We start from the raw sequence: 15,040 nt of genomic DNA on the forward strand, positions 1-15,040 counted from the left end.
AGAAAAAAATAAAAAAAAAGAATTCTCAAACTGTTCTAAATTGTTGAACAAAATTTAAATGTATTGGGTCTTCAAATTAGAATTATAATAGTTGAAAATACCCCGAAGTGTAAAATCAAGAAAGCAAAGTAATTCATTTGACAAATACTTCCTGAGTGCCTGTATATGCTAGCACTGTTCTAAGTACTCAAGATATATAAGGGAATCAAACAGCCAAAAATATTCAAAATATAAGGAGTGGTCATTTCTGCTTATTGTTAAAGCTGGACCCTCCAAGTAATGTATGAGTACTCTAAGAAGTCACTAATGACTTATGTGTTCATTAATCATATAATTCATATTTTTATTCTTACCCGGAACAAGTAAATAATTCTGTATTAGTTATAAAGGTACACTATTGCTTTATTAGCCCTCCCTTTTTTTGTTTGACTTTTGTATTTTAAAGTTATAGCTATTATAAATCTTCCAAATTGAAACTAACAAAATGTTCTTCATGGTTTCATCTTAGCTATGAATCGGACACCCAGATTATTATTCTTGGTTCACTATTTGAATTTACATATTATTTTGAAACAAATAAAACATTTGCATAATCAACTTAATTAATTTCAGAAATACCTGAATGACTTCATGAATACTTTCAAGTATTTGAAATAGTTTTAGACTGCGTGGTGTCTGAAATGAATAGAAGGAAAGGAATGGGGAATACCGTGGCATGCCTCACTTTGCTACTTTGGAATTACTTAGAGATAATTTATCCTTTTAGTGTTTGGTAAAATGGCAGAATATTTCCAATTCCATCAGCATTACATAATAAGACATGTATTCAGATATTAAATTCCAGATCAGTACATTTTTCCCTGTTAATGAAAGGGTGAGAGAGGGAGAAAGGAGGAGAGAGAGGAAGGACAGAGTGGGTGGCACTACCTTGGCAGGACAGAAATGGAAGAAGATCTATGAAAGCGCACTGGTTCGATATCCTCTTTGGGGCTTTTCACATGGGTTAATCTTAAAAAGAAGCATATATACATATTTCCATTCATACCCTTAGCACACACAACTTTAATCAACCAAAAGAAAAAACAAAATTCCCAAATGTACAAGTGAAAAAAAAAACCAGACTGTTGACACAGGCTTAACTAATATCAAACACTTTTATGGACAGTTATTTAAGTTCAAGAAAGCTATCCCGTACGTAGACACAGAAATGGTTCATACACAGGTGTGTACATTAAGGGGCAATCTTTTAGCTCCTCAGAAGAGCCGTCAGGTGCTGCTTCTTGGTTAAGACACCAATGCTTCATTCGCATATCCTACAGAAAGACAGAGTCTGTTTCCGGAATTGATGACACTGTGCATCAGGTCTTCAATCCAGGTAGACTCTACCGGATTGGTTAAGAGATGCTTCCATCGTGATGCAGCCCACAGCAAGTGCGTGGGTCTTCTCCAGGTTCCCCAAGCAGCTTTGTACAGACAGTGCCAGAGTAAAAGCCGGCAAACCTCTCCAGGTGCAGAAGCAGAGTCCTAGCTTGAGTGCTGCCATACGTCCCGACTCAGGTGAGCATACCTGTCCTGTTCACACCCGGTTCATTTGCACACCTGAGCCAAACCATTTGGCTGGGTCCATGGGGGGAGCTGCTCCTCTGACTGGGGTGTACTCCAGTTGTGCATGCAGGAGGGGCTGGCTTGACCAGCTGGGCCCATTTGGGGTGGGGTAGGAAGGTCGTTTGAACACTGCTGCTGCTTGGTAACCAGAGCCTGGAGGATGCACACCTGGAGCTGCTGCTGCATCACTGCCAGATGAAGAGGGTTTAGGAGTCACTCGTGATAGGTAAAGGGTAAAAGGGCTGACCCAAGGTTGGACCAGATGTTCCCTGTGATGAGTTAGCTCCATCCTTGGAGCAAACTTGGAAGATGCTGTCCCTGGGCCACCATGCTTCTTTGGACCAAGTCTGGTGAAGCTGATGAACAGGCTGAATGATGGTACATGGAGGAAGAGAGGAACTCAGCAGATGGGGCAGAGAAAAGGTATTTCTGGAATTGGAGATGCCAAGGTGGGTCTTTTCCTCCTAGTTGCTTTAGGTCGATAATCTTGTCCTTTGGTGTAAAAGTTGGTCTGGGATCATGGGGTGGAACAGAGAGACTGCTGCTGTGGGACAAGAGTCTCAATCAGCATTGGACACAGAGTTGGTTGCTAGGAGGTTCTCTTCACTGGCTCTGAATGTCCTCTTTACTCTTACCAAGAGATGCTTTTCCAGATGCTGGCTCCTCTTTGCTTTTCCCTTTGCTCTCATACATCTTACACATCACTGAAGCAGGGGCGAGGGAAGCAGAAAGCATACTTGTGATGGAGGCAGCAAGGGCAGAGGAATTCCCTTGGTGCATGGGTGCTGGTGACTCACTGCTGTCTGTTTCTCAGTCTATCTCTGATTCTGTCTGCCTGTGTTCTGCCAAAATCAGGCTTGTAGAAGTTGGCTGCCAATGTTGCAAGGTCGGTCAGGACTGGCTCCGTCAAAGCTGTTTGTTGCAACTCTAAGTGGCTTATATAGGCTGTGATAAGGCTCACCGGCTTGTGTGTTCTTTGGAATGGACCTCCCAGTCATTGCTGTGGTCCTGCACCCATTGATGATGGCATTCCATGGTGAAGGTCCTCTCCCGAGGTTGCACGCATTTGAAACGTGTGATTAGGGAGGAGAAGGCGCTCTTTGGCCCTGTAGAGGTACCATAGGCCCCCAGCTCCCCACAGGCCACTCAGAAGATCAGAAGAAGCAGATCTCCACATTGCTGGACTCAGAAGTTCCTGCAGGATGTTTTTAGGGATGGTTTGGTCTGGGATCTCAGCAAAGGACATCAAATGACTTTCAAGGCTTTGGCTGACTTTGGGCTGTGAAGGCAAAGTCCCTCTTGCCTTCATGGTGCTTACTGGCTTATTGAAGGAGTCACATCTCTATCCTTTTTTGAGCTGCAGACTGCTCGTTGCAGTACTCAGAGTCTCCTTTCAGTGTTCCTTCATGAAGGGAATTGAATTTGTCACCTACGGGACCACTTTCATGCCCTTGAGTCCTGCTGCCACATTTTCCACTGAAAGCACAATCCCTAAACACAAGCTTTAAGTTTTTCTATATTTGCAGAAAGGCTGGACAGAAAAAGTTTGAAGTCCACTTTGGCTTTCTGTAGCATTTCTAAAATATCTACTTTATTTTCAGCATGGTCTTCCAATGGCAAAGAACAAAAGAATTTCTGAGTTCTGTCCAGGAAGAGAGGAGGGCTTGTTCTAGACTGTGAGTCCAAAAAGAAGCATGTTTGAGGTTCACTAGCTATCAATCCTGCTTTTTCCTTTTGCAGGGTTTCCTCATCTTTCCCACTATCCCCCATCTCTTTTCTCTACTCCTTGTTCAGCTAATTGCATTTGCATGCAAAACACAGCCTTTATTTCCCCAGGGAACTGCATGGCTTGCCAGCTCTGTGTCCTATATTAGGACATCAGAATTCTGATTATTTCATAGAGTTTGCCTCCTTGTCTTGAAAATGGATAAAATTAAATCTCCTACTAACTAGACCAGGATTTCTTAGCCTTTTTCTCGCGTGTGTGTATGCCATGGACACTCCAGGATAATTTAACTGCACAAAATAAGTGAGATTACAAGCGAACCAATTAAATTGAAATACAGTTGTCAAAAATGTTTTAATTGCAGGTCCAGTGCTGGTGTCCAGCGCGGAGGTGCCACAGGGCTGGGCTTCTCCCAGCCCTGCTGGGCCCTGCCCACTGCACCCCCATCTGCCAGTCCCGCTGTGCGCTGATGTCCTGACCCACTTCCCACGGGCTGACCCAGCTGGTCATGGCTCAGTGAGGTCCAGTGGTGCTCCTTGGTGTCACTCTTCTTGCGACCCTGTACCAGGGCACAACTCCAGCCCCAGCAGCAAGCAGTGGATCTGGGGAGGGGCAACGCCCAGAGACCTACATCTTTGCTGACCTGGATCTTACGATGAACAGCTGGAGGAGCCAGTGGCAGGTGGCCTGGATGATGGTCCTGAACCATGAGACCAAAAGGACAAGAAGGACCTGCTAAAGCAGACCCTGGAGCTGGCAGGGCAGCAAGTCTCCAATGAGATCAGGACCACCTAGGAGAAGGTGTTTGTGCTGGTTTGAAAGGATGTATGTCCCCTAGAAACACCATGTTTTAATCTAAATCCCACTTCGTAAAGGCAGAATAATCCCTATTCAATACTGTATGTTTGAAATTGTAATCAGATCATCTCCCTGGAGATGTGATTTAATCAAGAGTGGTTGTTAACGGGACTGGATATAAAAACTCAGAAATGGACAGCACAATACTACCTAATTGTAATGCAATTATGTTAAAACACTGAATGAAGCTGCATGTGAGGTATAGGTTTTTTTTTTTCTTTCTATTATCGTTTTAATTCTTATTCTGTTGTCTTTTTATTTCTTTTTCTAAATCGATGCAAATGTACTAAGAAATGATGAATATGCAACTATGTGATGTTATTAAGAATCACTGATTGTACATGTAGAATGGAATGATTTCTAATTGTTTTGTTAATTCTTTTTTTAATTAATAAAAAAAAAAGAGTGGTTGTTAAGCTGGACTAGGCGATGACATGTCTCCACCCATTTGCGTGGGTCTTGATAAGCTCCTGGAGTCCTATAAAAGAGGAAACATTTTGGAGAATGAGAGATTCAGAGAGAGCAGAGCAGAACGACATAGCCACAAGAAGCAGAGTCCACCAGCCAGCGACCTTTGGAGATGAAGTACGAAAACGCCTCCCAGGGAGCTTCATGAAACCGGAAGCCAGGAGGGAAAGCTAGCAGATGACACTGTGTTCGCCATATGCCCTTCCAGCTGAGAGAGAAACCCTGTGTTCGCCATGTGCCTTCTCACTTGAGAGAGACACCCTGAACATCATCAGCCTTCTTGAACCAAGGTATCTTTCCCTGGATGCCCTTGATTGGACATTTCTATAGACTTGCTTTAATTGGGACATTTTCTCAGCCTTAGAACTGTAAACTAGCAACTGATTAAATTTCCCTTTTTAAAAGCCATTCTATTTCTGGTATATTACATTCTGGCAGCTAGCAAAATAGAACAGTGTTGTCTTCTGACGTGGTGGGTGAGGCCATTCAGTTCCTCTCAGCCCTCACCTGAGGGTGGGGGATAACCTGCGGCTCTCCCATTTCCTTTCTAGTTGCAGTTCCACATGAAAGCACAGAGCGAGGTCATCCAGAAGAGGTGGTCTTTCTTCAGGGTGCCAGAAATGGCCATTCGGATTCATCCCAAAGCACTAGGGAAGGACCAGATGATTGACACAATGTGTGACACCGAGGACCGGATGATTGACACAATGTGTGAAACTCTCAAAGATACTTTGACGCATCTGGCTAGTTCCACCTCCTGGTCAGCGGTTCTGAGCACAAAGCCTACAGCTGCAAAGGAGGCTCAGCATCTCTAGGTCACTTAGGTCTACTGCTCAGGAATCCTGCCCTCCAAAATCTCTAAGGGCTCTGGAATTTACATTATTGGTGAAGAAAATATAAATGATCCTGGTGGGCTTCAGGCAACGTTAACCCAATGTGCAAAGCTCAGCTGAACCACCCTGTTCAGAGGTTCTCTAGCTCTTTAGCAAAAAACACTGCTGACCTCACTTGAGAGGAAGAATTCACCTTTGTATTGACTACCAACTCAAAGGAGCTACAACTGCAGATTTCAGAAAGTGGCAAATCCTCAAGAGATCTGTTGTAATGACAGTTGTACCCCTAGATTTATTTCAGAAGCAGCCTTCTAGACCACAGAGTTTTATGATGACGTGTGGGTCCACCTTCAGTAGTTTGAAGTTGAGATCTGTCGCTGCAGAGTATTCTTACATAGAACCCAGTGAGTTGAAATCTTTTCCCCAGTTTTTATGCAAAGAGGGAACAAAACCACATGGTGGTGCCCCATGGAGCCATGGACATGGCTGAGAAAAGCAAGCCCAGTTTTGATATGGTGAGGGTGTTCCTCTGAGACCTGAGTCTGCTGTGAAACTCACATTAAAGTAAAGGTGACCAAGGACATGTCTATCCAAACCATCAGTAAAAACCTTCTCTTGCTCAGATACGGAATTGTTGTTGAATCCTTAAAACTCAAACTTAAGTCGCTGCAGAAGGAAAATCCTATCATCATGTTGGGACTCTCCAAGACCTTGCAATCTCAGTATAGCAAAGCTGCCCTTGGATGCTGGACTTCACAGTCTCTGTGAACGATGCAAACCAGGAATGGACTCCAGATTGCCTGGAAGTGGCCATAGCTCAAGATCCACCTGAGAAGGACCTGTCAGTCCTGACCTTGCCTGCTGTTGAGCCCCAGGAGAATAAACATGACTCCCAGGATGTGGAGAAGGAGTCACCAAGTCCCATTGGACCCAGATGGGGACCTGGATGGGGACAGGCTGTTGGAGAGCCCCTCAAGTAACTCCAAGTTGGGTGCTTCAAGATAGCCTAACGAGGACCACTCCGCCAACCATAAGTAACTGCTTACACAGAGGAATTTTAAGGAAGATCATAAAGTTGTACTTTCACTGGTGACATTAACAGGAAGACCCAGGCATCACCTTGTGCTCTTGGAGCAGCCAGAGGGGGCCAGGAGGAAGGGGGTGACCCTTACCAGGATCCTGAACAAGAAACTGCTCTTCAGATACAGAAGCAAGAGCACCATGGATAGCCCCTTTGGGCCTGGGCATAGTACCCATGGGTGTGGCCTCTGCTCTGCAACCCCAGAAAACATGTACTTGCATTAACGTTACAGAGTATGCATGCCTGTGAGCTGACCGATGGCCTTGCTTGGTTGAGCTTGTTTTTATTTTTTCCTAGAACTTGGTCTTCTAAAGGGAGAAAAAATTTGAATCCCCAGCTAGGAGGTTTCCCCCACAGAGAACTCACAAAGCCCAATTTGCCACCAGATGCTAGATGAGACCTAATGGTTCCATGGTTGAGCCGCGGTCAAATTTAAGAGTTGAGGTTAAAATTAGAAGATTTACATTTTAAATTAAATAACACACTATAATGGACTGTGGGTGGGAAAGTTTGGGGGACTCAATTCTATATACTCTATACTCTCACAAGTTTCATTTTTGGGCCATGTTTGGTCCATGTTAACCGGAGGAGGCACCCCTGTGTGCCATCACCGTGAACAGAATGGATGGGTCACCTTTCCTAGTTGGCTACTCAGAATAAAAGAGTAGCTAGAGTACCCAGAGGTGGGATAGGCAGGAATCTGGGGAAACAGTGACATTTCAGTAGGAATGGGGATGTTGTGACAAATGTAGGAAAACATTTGGCCTTGACATTAGCTACATAACTTGAAAAATTACGCAATTACTCAATATACCCTAGGCATACAAAAATGTTCAAAAATCGGTAATATTAAATACATTAAATAACAAGACCTTAAGGTAGGACTAATATCTCATATTTTGAGATACCTATAACAACTAAGTGATATAAAAACCACAGGGTTCTCCCGGTGATAAAGTCACAGGTCTGCTAATACAACTGTGGTCTGTGGTCTTTGTTGATAATTGATGTAAATGCTACATATTTGTTTAAGTTTGGCGGAAATAAGATGCATTTTCTCCCCATCCCAGTTCTTGGACCCTTGGGGGTCTCTCCATGAATCCCTAGAGGGTATCCCCTACCTCAAGTTAGGAATCCTTCTGCTAGCTTTTAGCCCCTTGGGTGCAGAGACAGTCTTATTTATCTCAGCATTGTCAGTGCTTAACACAGTGCCTGGGATGGAGTCATTCCTTAATAAATGATATATGAATTAAATGAAAGACAGGACAAGGAAACAGACATTTTCCTATTTAATACTCAATAATTTTTATGATGAAGAATCTGGAAATCAGAGAGGATGGGTATATGGTGGAGTAGAATATAAACTTCAGGTCTGTTGGACTCTAAAGTCCATGCTCTTTCCATCTCACAAAGCTGTCTCTTACAAACTTTTCTAGATCCAGATAATAACACTGGTGAAGTTGTTTTAGATACTCATTTCTGAACTTCTTGAAAAGACTCAATAAAACTTCAACAATTCTTCCATAGCTCAGAGAGTCTAGCTTAAAGATACACCTAATTAAAGATTTATGAAAATGTCTTAATTCAGTTATATAATGACCTTGCTTCTAAGAGTGTAAAGTTTCTATCCATCAAGACAAGACTAGTTCTAGCACTGCTGAGACTTGGATGAATTAAGCAAAGCTATGTTCTCTGATCCTTAATAAGCATATTTTGTTCTTTCATGGTAGTTTTTTTTCTGGGCAGATCTGAGGTTGGTGTCCAACAGGGACCTGGTTTAATTTACTGCATCAGAATGGATTAGACAGCATTATTATATTACATTTTCTACTGTGAAGAGATTTTTCCACTGAGGCATCATGTTGTTTCTACACGAGCTAAAATAGTAGGAGCTATTTTGCAGTTTATAGATCTGACATTTTCTGCACTATGGATGATAATTTGTTCTTGACACAACTGAACTAACTCTTGAGGGAAACTGTGCTGGTTTGAAAGGATATATGGACCCTAAAAAAGCCAAGTTTTAATTTTAATCCCATTTCGTAAAGGCAGAATAAACCCTATTCAGTACTGTATGTTTGAAACTGTAATCAGATCATCCCCCTGGAGATGTTACTTAATCAAGAGTGGTTGTTAAGTTGGACTAGGTGACGACATGTCTCCACTCATTTGGGTGGGTCTTGATAAGTTTCTGGAGTCCTATAAAAGAGGAAACATTTTGGAGAATGAGAGATTCAGAGAGAGCAGAGCAGAATGACATAGCCATGAGAAGTAGAGTCCACCAGCCAGCGACCTTTGGAGATGAAGAAGGAAAACGCCTCCTGGGGAGCTTCAGGAAACCAGAGGCCAGGAGGGAAAGCTAGCAGATGATGCTGTGTTCGCCATGTGCCCTTCCAGCCGAGAGAGAAATCCTGACTGTGTTCACCATGTGCCTTCTCACTTGAGAGAGACACCCTGAACATCATCAGCCTTCTTGAACCAAGGTATCTTTCTCTGGATGCCTTAGATTGGACATTTCTATAGACTTGCTTTAATTGGGACATTTTCTCAGCCTTAGAACTGTAAACTAGCAACTGATTAAATTTCCCTTTTTAAAAGCCATTCTGATTCTGATATATTGCATTCTGGCAGCTAACAAATTAGAACAGAAACTCACCCATTTTATAAAACTTGCTTCACAAAAGCACAAATCCCCTAAACAGTCCAAGCAAACTGGGTCCATGGTCATTCATTTTGGCAAAGTGCCTTTGACTATCCTTCCTTGGAAATGCCCACCTCTTGGTCACCTCTTCAGCCTGGACTTCCCATGCTAGATTTGATTTTTGGCTGCCAAATCTTGGAGAAAGTGGCTCCTCACTGATCTTCTTTTTTTGTTTCCTTCTTCCCCCAAAGCCCTGTCCCAATGTTCCTCCATTCTCCTCCAGGTCCCAGTTCAACACCTCATCAGGTGACCCTGCTCCTCCTGATCCAAGGAGAAGAGAGCACACAAAGTCTGCTCCATCACCTCTGACTCTCCCTCCAAAATGTCTCCACAGCTTTGTTTTTTATGATGTCCTTTTCTCGTTTCTGAGAAATAAGGGGCTCCCCTGTTTGTCAAGACAACCACCGTGTTCTGTATTGCCTCCCTCTTCAAATATAACCATTCTTTTTTCTCCATCTTCTCTCCTCTGTTTAAAAGCATGATCAGATTTGTCTAGCCCCCAGAATAAATACTTAAAACAAAACCCTTGTCTCATTCTATTACTCCATGTCCATTCTTATGGCTCTTGCCTTCTTCCACTGCCAGTGTTTTGGGCTGGTAGTCTATATCACTGCTGCAATACCCACACAGGCCTTTAGCTTTTGCAATTTGGCAGCTATGCCACCATCTTACTGAGAAACTTTTTTTCCAGAAGATCACTGTCTCCTGTTTGTCAAATCCTGTGACGTTTCCCCAATTTCCAAGTCCACAGAACTTGACATTGTTTAATTACCATGTTTGTGAGGCTCACCATCCCCTTGGCTTCCAGAACACTGTATTACCTTGTTCATCTATGATTGCTCTTTTTTCTCCTTTCGCAGTTCTTTTTCTTTTCCATTCCTGTTGTGGCTTCAATGGTAACTTCTAGATAGTTAACTCTTGGGTGTTTATCTTCCATTTCAGCATTTTCCCTGTCTGCTGCACATTTCCTCCTGAGTGATGATCCAGGAGGATCTCAACATAACATCAGGCAGTTGACGGCTCCTTCTAGCCTCTCCTGTTTCCCACTGTCAATGACACCATTATCATTCACAGCGCTCTGAATTTTGATTCTTTCTTCTGCCCCTTGATCCAGTCACTGGAAAACCCTGAAGATTCTACTGTCATACCATTTCAGTTCGGTTTCTCCTTTTTGTTCCCATAGCTACTTTCAGTCCTTTCTTCATAATTAGCTTCTCTATTCCTACTCTAGTCCCACAGACATTCCAGAGAAAAGTACAGCTCCAATATTGGCACTTTCCTGCTATTATTGCCATGGCTTTCTATTATTAATGGAATTAAGTACAGATCCATAATTTCCATTTAAGACTTTTGCAATAAGCCATAAAAAATTAAAATGGAATTATAACTTCTGTGGTAGGTTGGAAAATGACTGAAATAAGAAAGCCAGAACAAACTAAATATCAAGAAAACTTTATGGTCTCCATATTTTGGTATAGAGGTTCTCAGAAAAATATATGTATTTTAAAACTGTGGACGGGCCGCGGTGGCTCAGCGGGCAAAGTGCTTGCCTGCTATGCCGGAGGACCTCGGTTCGATTCCCGGCCCCAGCCCATGTAACAAAAACGGAGAAACAGAATACAATAAAACAAGAAAATGTTTAAAAATGTTTCCCTTTCTTCCTTCCTTCCTTCCTTCTATCCTTCCTTCCTTCTCTCTGTCTTTCCTTTAAAAAAAAAAAAAAAAAAAAAAAAAAAAAAAAAAAAAAACTGTGGATACTTTTTTCCAAATGAAATACTTCTCAGAATTCAAACATTTATAAGAATGGTGGCTCAAACTCTGAGCTAAATGACACTAATCAATTCCTTAACTGTGACAACATCATCCCCTGTATTTGTTGATATCTTTTTAACTCAAATATGGTATAATGGAGAGAACATTTGCCTGGGGAATCAATAGCTCTGTGCTCTAATTTGACCTATTTAGCCTGTTGTTTGGTATGTTAACATCCCAAGGCAGTAGGTTCCACATCTGTAAAATGTGGGGGTGGGACCATCTCAGGAGTTCTCAACCCTGTCTGCACATTTGGGTCACCTGGGGAACCCTTGAACACCCAAGCCCAGCCCTACTCCCTGGGATTGTCTGAATAGGCATGGGGTGGGGCCCAGACATTCCTATTTGGCAAGAGCTCCTCAGGTGTAGTGATGACTGACTGAGAATCACCTGACTGATATTAAAGGTCTTTCGGCTTTAAAAGTCCATAAAATACCGCAGAGACATTTTTGATTTGCTATTCCTCTCAATTATAATTTTCATGTGAATTAGCACATTCCACCTTATGATAATTGTGGTTGTTTTTGTCTGTTCATCTTTCCTATGATGTCGTTTCTTTAAACAGAGAATGTTTCTTACTCATCTTTGTGTGCTTCTTGTTCCTTGGCACATGGTAGGTACTTGCTAATTTAATAATCTTTACCCAAACAATATCTCCTTTCTTCAACAAAACAAACTACAACTCAAACTAAACAAAAACAAACACCCACTTCTGTGCCTCAGCTACTTGTTAACCTGGAGATAAGATGCTCTGCAGCCTTGATTCAGGAAGCGAAAGTTGGAGGTTCTCAGCAGCTCTCAAAGGAAATATTTTCCTTTGATGAAATGTTGGTTGAATCATTGTTTCTGCCTAATAACATGGTGTTTGGTTTTATCTATATTGTGTTAATTATATGCTTGGAACTGTGCGCTATGTTTTTTTTTTTTTTATGGTGCCATGTAACAAAACCTTTATTAACATTTTGAATAGTTTCAGCTATTACCGAAACTGATAATTTCTAAACTTAAATTGGGGCAAATAGCTATAGTGCAGAGTAATGCCATCACTGGGCCAATGTAAAGCCAGACTGAAGAATTAACAGCCACCTCTAAGGCGCAGGACCAGGTGCAGGGTGGACTCCTTCTGAACGTTGTAATCAGAAAGAGTGCGGCCATCTTCCAGCTGCTTGCCAGCAAAGATGAGCCTCTGCTGGTCAGGGGGGATGCCTTCCTTATCCTGTATCTTGGCCTTCACATTCTCGATAGTGTCACTGGGCTCCACCTCCAGGGTGATGGTCTTGCCGGTCAAGGTCTTCACAAAGATCTGCATGTTGACCTGTTGGTGAAGACAGAGATACCATGTGTAGCGGGCTGAATCTGTGGTGGACCCCAAAAAAGCCATGTCCTTTAATCCTCAATATTTCTGGGTGGGAACATTCTGATTGCTCCCCTGGAGATATGACCCACCCAGTTGTGGGTGGTTTTGATTAGATGATTTCCTTGGATGTGTGTCTCCACCCATTGAAGGTGGGGTTGCTTACTGGAATCCTTGAAAAGAGAAGACATTTTGTAGAGAGTCCCTTTTTTGTAGAGCCACGAGAAAGCCAGCAGATGCCGCCATGTTTGCCACATGCCCTTCCAGCTGAGAAACACTGAATGTCATCAGCCTTCTAGAACCAAAATATCTTTACCTGGATGCCTTAAATTGGACATTTCCATAGACTTGTTTTAATTGGGACATGTTCTCAGCCTTAGAACTGTAAACTTGTAACTTATTAAATTCCCCCTTTTAAAAGCCATTCTGTTTCTGGTATATTGCATTCTGGCAGTTAGTAAACTACAACACCAGGAACGCTGTCAAGTCACCAGAACACCTCAACACAACTGCTCTGCAGTGCCAGTTGCCTCTGAATAAGTGTGCTATGTTTTGCAGGCAAAAGATTGTTGTAATTTAAACTCAATTTATTGGCAAATCTTTGAGCAAATTATATTGCTCTCTTGTACTACAGATTCCAATGCTTTGAAAACAGGGACTGTGGAAAACCTACTACAGGAATAGCTGTGAAGATAAAATGTAAGAATGGTTATGAAATATGTTATTGGTGAGAGGAAGCTAAACAAGGTTTATTCCTTATTGACAGGATTTATGCCAAGAGAAACTCAGAACACCATGACGGATTTTGCCAAATAAAAGACCTATCCAATTAAAAAAATCTGATTTTTTAAAATAACACTGTCCCCCTATTGCACGCAAGGTCTGCTAAACGTCCTTTTCAAGTGCTATAGCGTTTCTTCAATAGCTAACTTCTAAAGATATTTATAACTTTTAAAGAGTTGCGTGCTATATGGTCTTTTGGATGCTTGATACAAATAAAATCTGACATATGAGAAATGCAAGGTGACATTCCACTGTCAAAAAGCCAAGCTCTCCAGCTAGAAAAATTTGATACACTTATATGATTTTTAGCAAATGGCAGACTTATTTAGACTTTTCGGCTATTTTTACAATAAACACACACACATCACTTCAACATATAACATATCCTATTTAGAATCTGCATATTAGGGATTCTCACGGCAATATATTTTCCCATGGCCATATATTATCCCCTTAAAACGGGTAAGGCATAGATCAATTACAGAGAAGGCAAGCATAAGAAAGTCCGGTTAAGCTTCGAGACAGAAAGTGGAGGACAATGAGAACCAAGGTCTCTACGACTTTTATCACGTATATTGGTATAATGTTATATACATACAGAAATTATATGTATATATACACACCCATAAACGAATAACTACCTCGAAGGCAGGGGTAAAAAAATGGATATGGTTAAAAAAATACATATACATATATGTATATAAATTAAACTATCGCAAATAACCAAACATTTCTCTTCCCTTAAGTCTTATGAAGAGCTTGAAAATTCCTAAGAACAAGTTAAGCAGAATCTAAAGTTACTAAGCAGTTCACCTAGAAGACGTGAGCCTTGGATGTCGACTTTCAAGTGTAGCAAATCTGTTTGCACAGCACAGGGACAAGGATGGGGTTCCAGGAAAAACGAGCCAGCCGCCAGACCCAGCAGTCCCAGCAGCTTCCGGCCCACATTCCCCACCGCCCCGCCTAATTCGCACGCAGCGTCGACTCCGTCGCTTCCCCGTCGCTTCCCCGGGGGCGTCGTCCGCACGCGTCCAGGGCGAAGTCTCAGGGCGGAGCGCGCCGCCGCCTCACAATCAGGGCCCGGCACCGGAGTGACGTCACTCTCCGCGGCCCGCCTTCTTCGCCCGGAAAGAGGCGACCTCCCATTGGCTACGCAGCTGGCTGCCTCGGGGCCAATGACAGGGCGTCGAGCGGTGGGGTACGGCCTTGACGTTGTGCTGTTCGCCGTGGGGTTTATTTGGCTCAGGGTCCCTTCAGTCGCCGCCATTAGGAACCCGCCGTGCCCGAGGCTATTCCCCTCCTCTCTCCCCCCTCCCCACCGCGTCCCTCCGCCTCCGCGCCTCCTCTCCACCCCTCTCCTCCCCGCCTCCGGCAGCCAGGGGCCGCGCGCAGGCCCGCGGAGACCATGTCCTGACTGAGGGGTGAGGGCGGAGGCGGCGCGGAGGGAGGTGGAGAGGGGCCGGGCTCGGCTCGTCGCCGCGGGTTGTTCGTGGAGTCGCCGCCGCCGCCGCCGCCGCCGGGCGCGGAGCGTGGGACGGGGAGGAGGAGCAGGAGCTGGAGGAGGAGCTGCCGCCGCCGCCAGGTAACCGGGCCCTGGGAGGGGCGCCTCGCCGCAGGCCCCTCGCGGTCCCCGCCGCGGCCTGCCCGGGCCCTCGCTCTTAGGTGGCGCCCAGGTCGCCGGGTCTCCGGGCTTCCCTGCCCGGCGGCCCCCGTGTTTGGCGGCGCCGCAGACGAGGGGAGGGAGAGGACTCCGGAACCACGCAGCCCTCGCAGGGACTGGGTTTGTCGCTGGCGGTACTTCCATCTTGGGTGTGGGGAT

General features: G+C 43.9%; 2 protein-coding genes and 1 pseudogene across 9 annotated transcripts in view; 2 read left to right on the forward strand and 1 right to left on the reverse strand.

The window, feature by feature from the left end:
* Positions 1–1,139: 1,139 nt before the first annotated feature.
* LOC143654427 (ubiquitin) lies at positions 1,140–14,717 on the reverse strand. 2 transcript variants are annotated; one of them, XM_077126372.1, is made up of 2 exons: positions 14,035–14,717; positions 1,140–4,667 (listed from the first exon to the last, which is right to left on the reverse strand). In XM_077126372.1, the coding sequence occupies exons 1-2, from the start codon at positions 14,486–14,488 to the stop codon at positions 4,612–4,614; spliced, it is 510 nt and encodes a 169-aa protein (XP_076982487.1). In that variant the 5' UTR covers positions 14,489–14,717; the 3' UTR covers positions 1,140–4,611. The 2 variants fall into 2 exon arrangements, with proteins under 2 accessions (XP_076982487.1, XP_076982488.1); XM_077126373.1 differs by lacking the exon at positions 1,140–4,667 and adding an exon at positions 11,023–12,399 and having other exon boundaries at positions 14,035–14,319.
* Positions 5,209–5,980, forward strand: LOC143654595 (C2 domain-containing protein 2 pseudogene; annotated as a pseudogene).
* The window catches only part of ZRANB1 (zinc finger RANBP2-type containing 1), a 79,509-nt gene continuing 78,867 nt past the window's right edge, over positions 14,399–15,040 (forward strand). For 4 of the 7 annotated variants that reach the window (XM_077126352.1, XM_077126359.1, XM_077126355.1 and 1 more), the window contains exon 1: positions 14,426–14,803. The gene's annotated coding sequence lies outside the window, so the exon portion shown is untranslated. The other 3 variants (XM_077126356.1, XM_077126354.1, XM_077126353.1) reach the window with 3 other exon arrangements.

Source organism: Tamandua tetradactyla, chromosome 13 (genome assembly GCF_023851605.1).
Source record: "Tamandua tetradactyla isolate mTamTet1 chromosome 13, mTamTet1.pri, whole genome shotgun sequence".
Classification (NCBI taxonomy): Eukaryota; Metazoa; Chordata; class Mammalia; order Pilosa; family Myrmecophagidae; genus Tamandua; species Tamandua tetradactyla.

What these genes read in the sequence shown, in the direction of transcription:
- LOC143654427 (XM_077126372.1), bottom strand. Translation starts at nt 14,488, where the DNA reads ATGGCGGCGACTGAAGGGACCCTGAGCCAAATAAACCCCACGGCGAAC. An exon ending in CCAAGGCTCACGTCTTCTAG is followed by an intron (nt 4,668 to 14,034) that starts GTGAACTGCTTA and finishes CCTCTTTTATAG; the next exon opens with GACTCCAGGAGCTTATCAAG.